The sequence below is a fragment of the Lycorma delicatula genome, chromosome 2 (genome assembly GCF_047948215.1).
Source record: "Lycorma delicatula isolate Av1 chromosome 2, ASM4794821v1, whole genome shotgun sequence".
Taxonomy (NCBI): Eukaryota; Metazoa; Arthropoda; class Insecta; order Hemiptera; family Fulgoridae; genus Lycorma; species Lycorma delicatula.
Window position 1 is genome coordinate 48,809,611 of NC_134456.1, and position 12,882 is coordinate 48,822,492.

The 12,882-nt window shown below is 32.1% G+C and overlaps 1 protein-coding gene across 4 annotated transcripts in view; it reads right to left on the reverse strand.

Annotated features, from left to right (window-relative positions):
* Window positions 1–12,882, reverse strand: part of LOC142318776 (coiled-coil domain-containing protein AGAP005037) — a 1,329,051-nt gene that overhangs the window by 1,126,484 nt on the left and 189,685 nt on the right. For all 4 annotated transcript variants that reach the window (XM_075355236.1, XM_075355237.1, XM_075355235.1 and 1 more), the window contains exon 2: window positions 7,091–8,730. In XM_075355236.1, the coding sequence (XP_075211351.1) occupies window positions 7,091–8,708 (1,618 nt within the window). In that variant the 5' untranslated portion in view covers window positions 8,709–8,730. The remainder of the gene's footprint in view (window positions 1–7,090; window positions 8,731–12,882) is intronic.

Sequence of the window (12,882 nt, forward strand, 5' to 3'; positions counted from 1 at the left end):
TTATTTTAAAATTAATAAAAGTAGCAATAGCTAAACCAAAAAATTTAAATACAGTCAAACCTTCCTAAATCGAACCTCCTTAAATCGAATATTTAAATTGTCCCTTTCAAAAATCCTCTTTAAATCGAATTAAATCACCTCCTTTATTCGAAAATCTCGAGGACTTGATATACATATTTCTTTGATGAAAACGTTTTTTTAAACGTTTTCAATAAAGAATTTACTTACTGAAAACGATTTCCAAAGCACAGATAACAGTAAATTCAGTTTAATAGTGTATAACGATCGTTAGTGTGGACTGTGAATTTTATGTTACAGGCTAATAACGTTTCGCTGACAAATCGTGGAGGAAGTTTTGCCCAGAAACAATTGTTAACTGTTCAAAATTTGTGGATTTTTATCCGGAAAAAAGATGAATTTGAAGACCTTTTTCAGTTTTAGAAAATGAATGGAGTGTAATTTTTAAAAATGTTTAACATTAGTATGGACAAAATTTCGTTTGACTTGTTCGCGCATTTTGATGATGATATTGCAGTTAATGCCGTTCAACCGATGATATCATCGTGTCTGTGTCACATCCAACCATCGTTAAGGATTCCGATACAATTACAGCAAAAGACGCGAAATTGGTAAACCTTTGAACATTCGAAAATTCAAGCGAAGTAAGAGACGGTGTATTTATTGCATTAGTGAAGATTGAAAATACCCTCGATTTTCAAATCTGCCAGAAGAAAAAAAAAAAAATGACAGATTTTTTTCAAGAAATAGTTAAAGGTATTGTACTGTATTTCTTTTTTTTCTAATTTTTACATAACACTAAACACATTTTGTCTTTTCTAACGTAATTTAGTATCGTAGTATATTATTATAGATTAACATAAATTGTCATTAAATTATGAAATTTTTCTGTACAATTTTTGAGTTTCATTATTTTACCTGTCTAAAGAGAAAACTCCCTAATTTGAAAAAGATATTGGTCCCTTGAAATTCGAATTAGAGGTTTGGCTGTAGAAACTTTTAAATTAACAATTTTATAACCAAATTGAATGATATGAACACATTGACGTTTTAACAGTGTAACAAGTCGACCAGTCAGTCGGTCCAACAACGCTATCACCATCCAACATTAGGGCAAAGTGGTGGGGGAATCCTAAAGTCGGATAAGTCGAATGGTTTATTCTTACCTACCGCTCGAATGTAGTGACAAGTAATCTGACTGTACAACAGATCTACACACAATACAATTTCGTCCGACCGGTCAAATCAAGTTGAGTAATATAGTATCAAAGTTTTATTTTTCAGATAACATAGAATACCTTTCTTACTTAAAATAATGAATTTCCAACCAAAGGAATAATATTTTAAAAATTAAACAGCGTTAATATTTGGAATTTTACATCCGTCTTGCACGTTTTTATCCGTTGTATTACGGAATAATCTTCTGTTTTCAGAATCGTTCTTCGAATTGTTTTTGTTCAGAATGAATGAGTGAATATTTGTACATGACTGAATAAGTGTTCAAAAAAGAACACCGGGGTTTCAAAAAGGAATATAGTTTTATTTTGCAGTACTCATTAGTGTTATATGCGTAAAATAGAAAAGTTTTAGTTAACTAATTTTCCGTCACATAGCAGCTGCGATAGATCTTTGCAAAAATCAGGCTGTAATGAGTTCGGGTATAATGACGTTACCACAAGAGAGAACGCTCAATACGTGTGTTGGTTCGTAAAAACAAACATAGTGATTGTCTTACAAAGGAATTAAATGCGAGTTTAACGAAGAAATTTTGCGACTGACAAAAGTACACGTAAGCGATGCGAGCAGTTTTTGGAAACCGGAAGCGTTTAGAAAGAATATTCACCGGGTGCACCTAAAACAAACGGCGAAACTCTCTTTCCAACGAAGTTCAAAACGTACAGTTCGTAAATTTTTGACTAAACTTTCCTAAAACAAAAACTGTTTACGATGTTGTTCACAAGCGATTGAAATTTCTCGGTTATAAACTGAAGTTAACATGAAATGGAGTACTGTAATGGAATACCTAACGCTAAGCCACCAAGAGTTGAATTAGTAGCATGTTATATTTCATTATGCTGATGAAAACGATCGGCAGCCGATTTTATTTTCTAATGAAGCAAAATTTCACGTTTATAGAATCGCCATAACTAACGAGTATGGAGCTCAGAAATCCACACAAATCGATGGGATTCGTCTGGTGTAGTACCATGCATAATTTAATTTTTGGGTCGTTTCTTTTTATCATGAGAAGACTATTACGGGCGCGTGTAAACGGGATTAAACGTAGGTTACAATATATAATGTACGTAATATTTACACTGACGTACAACAAAAACATATTATTATTTTTAGGTTTAAAACGATTCATAAATATTAAACCAATAAAGTTTTACTGAATAAGATTACTCAAGGTTTGAATAAACTTTTAAGATTTCCATTATCTGAATAATAATATAATAATAACCTAGATCAACAAATATAATTTATTTTTTCTAGTTGTTTAGGAACGTGATGATAATTAACTTAACTTTGTCATTACACAACTATACATTTATTTTTATTTTAAGCGTACATAATAGTAATAAATTAACTAGTTAACTTCACTAATATAAAGAACTTAAGGTTTATAAACCTCTTGTTTAATGTATAAAGGGATTTATACACACAGTTCCCTAAAATAATGTTCGACAAAGAATGCTTTTGAGAAATTATCGCCTTGGCCTAGTAAAAACGATACTGCCTGGAGCTCTCTAAGCACCCCTTCAGGAATGGCGTGAGATTCCTGGATATGATTTTAGTAACGCTATCTTAAAAATCTTGATTTAAATAATATCAAGATAATTTCTAACCCGGATTAAGAATTATAACTTCTTAATTTTATCCAGCTTTTCCTAAAATTACCGATCGCTTTGTTATTTATTTAACTCATGAATCTCGTTTCATATTTTTCTTTTATGCCCGGTAATGGAATAAATCAGAAAAATTCTGATTCAACTGAAAAATTCTTAACAAAGGTTCATTAATTTTTTCAAACGCTAATATAAAATACATTATTTTAGGAAAAATTACAAACGCTACGACTACGTAGATGGTTGTACAATAATTTATTATTTATTTAATCTTAAGTTTATATCATCTTATAACATTTTTATATAACCTTCTTGCAGTTCCTAAACTAATGACTTCATTTATATGAAAGATATCCAGTTTTCTGGGACAGAACTAATAATTTAATTTACCTTTCGGAAGAAAATTTATTAAAAATACTTTACAAATCAACCAGGAAAAGATCTAGGGAGGTAAATATTCCTCCCTGTTCAGCACTTTAAAAATAATGGGGGAAAAAATCTTGCATTTAAATCCTTTAAGTGTACTCGTGTTAATGAGCTTTTTTAGCGGGAAATGTCTTTAAGGGAAATTTGTTTGAAATATTTTCCAAGACGTTTCTTCCAATTTTCAATCGCGGAAACCAATTTTCTAATCCGACGAATGTGTATTTACCTGAATAACAGATCTCCGAACGTGTATTTTTGCCGTGTAAAGAATTTCCACTTTTATGTGGAAATCGCAGATCATTCACTACGTATAATGATGTGGGTAGAATATCTGAAACGTATTCGGTAGGACGGTACTTTTTATAGGAAGAATTAACAGCATTTCATATCTTAATATGCTTGAAAATTATTTTATTTATCGGCTTCGATCGATCAGTACAGAATTTTACAGCAAAATGGAACTCCAGCTCGTTTTGTTTTTTACGACTTTCCTCTTTCAACGTAAGGAAAAAGTTTCATCATTCACTCTTGGCGACTGATAAAACTGTGTGCGGAAAATGGAATTTTTAAATGAATATTTTGAAGGTCGGTGAATCGCTAAGAGCTCTAAAATTCCGCCGAGACTTTCAGGCTTTACTAACTGTAATAACTCAATTTGTGGCATTAACAAAGACATAATCTTCCACTTTGGTTTAAGGAATGTTGATCTGAAAACTGCTATTAAGAGACTACTTTTACACGTTGAGCCATCAACATTTAAGAAAATATCTAAATGTATTTACCGACCGACGCAGCCAAATCACCCGACTTTTGACCCAGTTCTTAGGAATCCTAATTTAAGGAAGTATGAGGACCGTCCACGCTGTACTGCGCCTGTGAGTGTCCGTACCCGACGTCTGCTGCAGCGTATAAATGTTGACAATACCTCGTTCTTTCCATCATGTCCGTGCTCATATCCTCCGTAGAGAATAAACTTTGTAAATTTTACATTTGATCTTACAACATACGATAAACAATCAACACCACCTACTGTTTTCCGGCGAATGTTTCAGTATATTCTCAACAAGACAAATCCAGACGCGGTGATTTACACTAATGGGTCGAAACAAGATGGTACCGTTGGTTATGCTTTTGTTGTCAGTGAAAGAACTTATATGTTCGGCCTACCCGGTATTACGAATGAGTTCACCGGTGAACTACTCGCTATAAATAGGGCTCCAAATATCGTTAACCCTAAATATAGAAACATTCTTATTTGCAGTGACTCGTGTTGTGCTCTCCAGGCGTTAGAAAACTTTTATTCCAAACATCCTGTCGTCATTGAAATTTACGATGTAATCGCTGAGTTAGGTAATAGCAACACAGAAGTAAGTTTTTGCTGGGTCCCTATCCACGTAGGGATTCTAAGTAACGAAAGAGCAGATTATGCTGCCAAAGAAGCGTGTATTCAACCTCCTTTCACCACTCGAGTTATTATCTTTGATTTTATCAATCGTGTAAAACAATCACTGAGAGCAAGGTGGCAAAGTGACTGGGCGACTACCGTTGATAATAAACTCCGACAGATTAAAGATTCAATGTTGCCATGGGGCTCCTCTTACAGAAAATCTCGTCGTAAGGAAGTGGTCCTCTGCCGGTTACGGATAGGACATACGAGGATCACACACGAATACCTAATGTCAGAAGTCCCACCCCTATGCACACGATGCAACTGCCGCATGACTGTTCACCACATTCTCGGGACTGCATATGTTATGCAGTATTGCATCGTAAGTTTAATCTACCTAGAAACATCCGTGATATCTTGTACAATAATAACGAAATTTTGGACTGGATGTTTCTGTTTTTGCATAGTACCAGGTTAATGCAAAAAAATGTAATATTATCATATATATTTTTATGCTAGGAAAGTTTTTGATGATTTATAAACCTTTGCTTTCAATTTTGATTTTTTTTGGTTCTATGTCTCTAATTTTATTATCCGAGAAGGAAGCCTTTTGCACAACCTATCGGAATTAGGTAAGTTTTATATAGTTTCTTTATTCTATTATTTTAACTTTTATATTTTAAAGACTTCTTCTGCGATATTAGTATTGAGTTTTATTTCATTTATTTGATTTTTATTTTAATAAATTTTTATTATATAATTAAAATTAATTTAACACCTTATAAGTTTCATTATTTTGGAGCTACTTTACACTTTTATTAAAAGAAATTTCGGGCGATGATAACGCTCAGACTTTTTTCGCCCCCCCCCCAAAAAAAAGAAAAAAAAAGCATTATGCAGACGATGGAGAAACATAATATACAGATGTAATATAAATTAAGTTTACGTGTAAAAATCTATATAAATAAATATGCAAATGTTCGTTTGTTCAAAATCTTAAATCTCCGAAAGTTCTTCACCGATTGCTTTGAAATTTTATCATAACTTTGCATTCGAATACGTGCGTGTTTTTATATAACTAAGATGTTACACCTGTGACCGGTAACACATGATTTTTTTTAAAAACAGCGCTCTCTGTTGGACGTAAAAGCAACACACGCTATACTAAATATTTTACGATTCCATTTCAATGTTTTCGATATGTGTCTGCTATAGACTAAAAAACCACTGGACCGATTTACGCACGGTGGGAAAAGGAGAAAGGGAAAAATCGGAAAACGTAAAAGAGAAGAAGGGGAAAATGGAAAAAATAAAAAACGGGAAAAGGGAAAGGGGTAAAGAGGAAGGAGGAAAGGGAAATAAGAGAAAGAGAAATGGGGAAGGAAATGTAAAGAGGTAGTAAAAGGGAAAAATGGGGGAAAAGGAAAAGGGAGAAAGGGAAAAGTTAAATTTTGTGAAGTTCCGTAGTTTTCATTTTGTTAATATTTTATTAAACTTTCAATTTTGTTCATTTAATCTTTATATATAAACTCAAATCTAGCAATAGCGAAGCACTGGCGGGTGTGTTAGTATTAAATAGATTAATAACAATCCACGTTTATTTTTTTATACGGATAGACCTCGTGGCCATGGTGCACATTAAAAAGATGCATTAAAAAAGAATATTTCAATAATTTTATTTCTTAATCTACTAAAGAAACTGATCTGTCTAAGTTTATCCCAAATTTTCAACATGATTATTAAAGTAAGTTTTTTTTTCTACTAATATTTCTAATTTTGTACTAATATTAATTTTAGTAATAACCATTTTATCAGCTTGATATATCGGAAAGTTTGAATATTCGTTGTCCAACAGTTTCTTCTATTAAATATTTATTTTATAATGGATAAATCCCTTAAGAATTAATTCCAAAAGATTAACCTTAAGATTTTTATACTTCATTTAAATTAACATATAATTTCATATATATCCTTAAATTACAGGAATACAGCGTTATATAACCCTTACACACCCACACATTAAAAGTTGAACTATTAGAAACTGATCTTTCTGTTAAGCAATCTAATTAATTTATATGTATTAATACTTAAACTTGAAACGATCTACGAACAATCACTTTGTAAAAAAACAAATGAAGTCGTGAGATATTATTGTCAAACAATAATAATAAGTTAATTATCGATTTACAATTAAAAAAATGTTGTATGAATGATCACGCAATAGTAATAATAAATAAAAAATACTTGCTAGGAATTACATGAATGAAATTATGCAATTATTCAAACAATAGTAAAATATAATATATATACACTCTATTCAAAGATAAAATAAATAATATAAAATAATTTATGATATTGTTTTGGTTAATAATTAGAAGAAAAAAAAGAAGATTATTATTTAATATCCTACCTTGAAACTTGTAGTAGGTGTTGTGAAGTATACGTTGAATTTCCCCCGCTTCACTACCAGATTCAGATTCACACTGGTGCTGCCATCTGTTAGCCGTTGACTGTACTAGTTGGTTAGTTATCTGTCCGTATTCGCCACGCGGTTTTCTCGGTAAAGGAGGTAGCGGTCTGTCCGGTGGGCTATGATCGATGCCGCCACCTGCTCTTCTCGTCGGCGGCTCGACCGCTGGACCTTTTCTAGTAGGCCAATAAATCGCATGTTGTTTACTGGGCGTAAAACTAACTCGTTTACCGATACCGGTATAATCACCCATCGCGGAGGAAGACCTTTTCGGTTCCGGTCGAGAAGCGAACCTTTTCTTATCATCTTTATCGTTATATTCGTCGTGTACTTCTTCGTATATCGTACTCTGTCTAGCCGATCTGACGGAACCGATCGTATTTCTTTGACCGGAACCCCTTATAAAATATCCTCCTGAATCGGGTGAAGGATAAGATCGACCGGTATTAGGAGAAACGCTACGAGGCCTTCTAGGAACGTTATTGTAAAGCGGTTGCGGCTTAAGTAGAGGGCCGTGTCCGGGAGTACTGTGTCTTACAGGGCTATCGAGACTATGAAATCGTTGACGATCCGGCGTGCTTTGTTTGACGGGTATCAGAAGTCTGTCTTGATAATTAGGCGATTGCTGCGGGGTCAGCAAGGTCGATGACGAGGATGCGGTGCTAGCGGCGCTGCACGGACGTCCCGTATCTACTCTCAGAACCTCCATATCGGAGGTTCTCGATCCGCTTTTAGGAACTCCATAAAGCTGATGTTCTTGCCTGATGTGTCTAGTAGGACTGACGCTTTTCGATCTTCTACTGTTATTGCAATTCCCAACGAACGCCGTTTCGATGACCGTTCGAGGAGAATCCGTCGTACTCCTCTCTGTGTACACTTTTCTTCTGCTATTCTCACTGGAGAAAAGGGTAGGGGTCAGTAACCTACGGATACCTCCCGCCTTCTTTTTCTCCAGTGGCGTTTCTACTGTAGGCGCCGTTTTGGTAGTTTTTTCCGTCCTACTCGTCGAAGAAAACGTAGAGGGTACCGTTCCCTGCAACCGATACCTCCGAACTTCCTCAAGAAATTTAGAAATGACTTCCGGATCGACCGATTCCACGGATTCCGTAGATGAAGTATCGGTTTCGGATACCGAACTGGCGGTACTTTCTCCGCTGTCCCACACAACAACCGGTTCCGCTTCGGCTTTTCTAACTTCTCTTTTATGAACTAAACCGGTGTGAACCGAACCGTTATTTAAAATTCTTTCTTTATTATTATTACCGTCGAAATTTTTTCTACCCGATTCGGGAGAAAATCTTTCTCTATTCTTTTTAAATCTATTAAGGAAAAACGACTGTATAGCACTAATAGCTTTACTGTGTTCTTCAGAACGAGGTCTGATGCGATCATCTACTCCTCGCGTGTTACCGGCTTCACCACTAGACTGATAAGATACTACACCAGTAACAGAACCGCTTCCACTCGCACTCTCGCTACCTCCTTCTGTCCCGCCTTCAATAACCGATGCTGTTTCTTTTAACAAGCGAGTGGTGGTGCTACAGTTATCATCTGTCATAATAGATACACCTCACACCATTCTGTAACAAAAAAATAATAAAATAAAATAATAATTATTATTATCGATTACAAATACATACAGTATATTAAACTAATGCAAAATTTACTTTTATAGATACAATAGTTACCGTGAATTTATCGGAAAACTGATTCTCAATAAATTTTATTTAGAAAAATAGTTTTATCGAATCTTATTTATAAATATGAAGATAACTTGCAAAATTCTCTTTATCCAAATATTTATAAAATTGTATTTTAGGTAATTTCTTACTAACTGCAGCCAACGATATAAAAATGAATTTATTTTCTTACAAAACAGTCCCATTTAAAAGCAATCATAAATACATTGGTCTCAAAATTTTCTTCACCATTGATTGCTCGGTTTCAGAACTTTCATTATCCAATTACAATAATGAAGGAAAAAATTCTCCTTCCCCTCGTGACACCACATATTAAATTCGATTTAATAGGTTTCAAAATTCTATATTCAATTAATGCCAACATTGTTTCTTATTGTATCACTGTAATATACTATTAATTGTATTTTTGTTTGCATTAGTTTTAGAATATTACAGAAAATAATAAACCAAACAGGAAGATAAAAGGAAAATTATTTTCTTTTTTTATTAATTTTCATAACGTTGGAAAACATGTTGTTTTATTTACCACTGATTTTTTTAATTATTTAGCAATAAACAGTTGAAATAATGTTAAAATAAAATATTTAATGTAAACAATTACTACAAAATAATTTATTATTCTGAATGCCGCTATTTAAAGATTACTTTGAGCCTAATATTTATGGACACGATGAACGAGATACATATAAATAGTATTTTTTCCTTTCTGCTTTGTTTTAATTGTTATTTAAAAATTCATTAACAGAATAATATTATTTTTGTAAAAGATAATTTTTTAATTATATTATAAATAAATTAGTGGGAATTTAAATGGTTCAACAATTTATTAAAAAAGGCAATTGATAATAAGGCCCTATTCGTAAGCCGAATTATTGTGTTGAGTTACACGAAAACAGTTCCGTTATTTGACTGTGAAAGTGAATATTGTTAATTTTTAAGTATAAGTGACGATTTAAAAAAAAAACCACAAAACAAATATAAATACAAGGATTTAAAAACAAATTTAAACACAAGGATAAATTAACAAATTTAATTTTCTAAATACAGGTCTACACGATTCATTCTTATAGACGATAGATAATGATCTGACAGTCCATTTTTATATCTTAAAAACTCGTTCTGATTTTTTGAGAGAGCCCAACAGATGACACTATACTTTATATAAGTGTATTTGTAAAAATAACAAATATTTAATAACGATGCCAACCTAAGACGCTTCAAAACAAAACTGTACGGTTTGATTTTGTTTGAAATCAGTTCGTTAATAATGTTTTGAGCTGATATAGTAGAGTTTTCAATTCTTTTTAAATAATTTTCTTCAGATACAGATTCAGTCGTGTCGTCTGGGAAGAGGGTTACGATGAATGGAACCCTCGAGATTTTGAGGTAGGTCGTTAATAAACAATAAAAAGGCAAGACTGAGAACACTTTCCTAAAGCATTCTTGAAATTAGTTCCTAAATTTGACACATGTATTCTTATCAAAAGATGAAATTTTAACTACACATTCGGTAAGATATGACTTTAATCAAATGTAAATGTAAGGAGATCCTTTGATGCCCACCCATAGCTTCAGATGTTTCATCGCTAAATCGAATGCTACACTGAGGTCACAAAAAACGGCCAATATTTTGTTACAAAATTCTTCTCATCCGACACATTTTATTAAAAATTTAATTATTCGTTGTTACACCCTAATGTTACTTAACACACCGGGTTGGTCTAGTAGTGAACGCGTTTTTCCAAATCAGCGGATTTGGAAGTCGAGAGTTCCAGCGTTCAAGTCCTACTATTCTATACGCATTTGAATACTATATCGTGGATACAGTTGTTCTTTGGTGGTTAGGTTTCAATTAGGAATGGTCACATCTCAGGAATGGTCGAACTGAGGCTGTACAAGACAACACTTCATTTACACTCATACATATCATTCTCTGAAGTATTATCTGAAACGTCATTACCGGAGGCTAAACAGGAAAAGAAAGACCCTAATGTTACTTATACAAAATATATGTTTTAGAACCCTAAACTAGTCAAAAAAAGTTTTTGTAATTTTTTTTTTAAAGAAAAAATGAATTTATGTTTTTTTAATTAAAAAAAAAAAAAAAAAAATGTGCTTGTATTAGGATAGTTTTGCAACTTAGCACCACAAATAAAGCAACGGACCGATAGCACGGTGCGGAATAGTTACCGAGAGTTTCACACTCAAAACCTAATATCAAATATTTAACTTTTTACACATTTAAAACAAAAGTAACATTTTTTTAGAATAACACAGTAATTGAAATATATACACAGTTAAAACCCTTTACGGTGAAATTATCAAATCTATGATTTCTAAAAAAAAACTATGAGTTATAAAAAAAACATTTTATAACATACTAGCAAACCCGGCAACGCTTCGCTTTTGCTAGATTTGAATATATATATATATATATATACTCAAATATATATATATATATATATAATAAATAAATATATAACAATAAAATATATATAAATTAAATTGTTAATATATAAGTTAATTATTAACTTAAATTCATTAATAAATTTACTATAAATTCATTTAATCTATATATATATATATTAACAATATATTTATATAGATTAAATGAACACAACTGAAAGTTTGACAAAACATTAGCAAAATAATCATTACGGAACTTCACAAAATAATCATTACGGAACTTCACAAAATTTAACATTTCCCTTTTACCCTTTTCCCTTTCCTTTTTTCCATTTTAATTTTGCCATATTCCCTTTTCCTTTCCCCATTTCTCCTCCCTTTATTTCCACCGTTTATCTTCCCTTAATCCCTTTTTCCCCTCCTCTTCCCTCCTACCCCATTTTCCTTTTCCACTTTCCCCTTCTTCCTTTTTATATTTTTTCGATTATTCCCGTTCTCCCTTCTTCCCCGCGCGTAAATCGGTCCAATAGCTTTTAGTCTATAGCGGACACACATATAGGAAACACTGAAACGGAACCGTAAAATATTTAGTATAGCGTGTGTTGCTTTTACGTCCAACAGATAACGCTGTTTTTCAAAAAAAGAATTTTTTACCTGTCACAGGTGTGACATCTTAGGTATATAAATAGCGGGTATAACAAAACAAGCGCGTATTCGAATTCAACGTTGTGTCAAAATTTCAAAGCAATCGGTGAAGAACTTTCGGAGATTAAGATTTTGAACAAACAAACATTTAAATGTAAATATTCGTTTGTTCAAAATCTTAAACCTTTATTTATTTATTAAATCTTAAATATTTATTTTATTGATTGATATAGATTAAACCACTCAGAAAAAATACAACGGCTTTAATATTATATAAAATAAACCGTTTTTATATTTATCACTTCTGTAAGAAAACTATAAACTATGCTGTCAGAGATACAAGATAATCCGACATATTTACAATACTTTTAATTTATTAAATATTCATGACCTTATAATTAACAAATAGACAGTTTATCGTTTTTATATTCTAAATACTTGTTGAAGATAGTATGGAGATGGAATAAATCTATAATTAACAGTAATTTATTGTTATTAATTACGATAACCCAAACCTTAACATAAATTTATTGTTTAATTATTAATTGTGTAAACTAATAATAACATTGACACAATTTTATTAACAATTATTTAAAAGAAAACATGCAAATCGTCGTACGCGTGACACACAATCTAATGATAAATATAGAATTATTACGATGGTATAGTAATCGTTATTTTTAAACTTGTCTGAATGCCAACAAATTTTATTTAACAATGAAATAAAATGTTATTAAAACAACAGAAACAATGTCAAAATACAAAAAACGGGATTTTTTTTTAAATGTGCACATACAGGATTCAATTAAATAAGAATGATATCTTGGTTAGGTAAAATGTTAATAATAAATAAGGAAATGGTTTTTACATAATTATAGTAAATATATTTTTACATATAGCGGGGCGTTGATTATACGGACGGTGATTTTCCAGATGTCCAACAAACCGGACTGCTTACTTCCGCACTAAAGAAAAAATTAA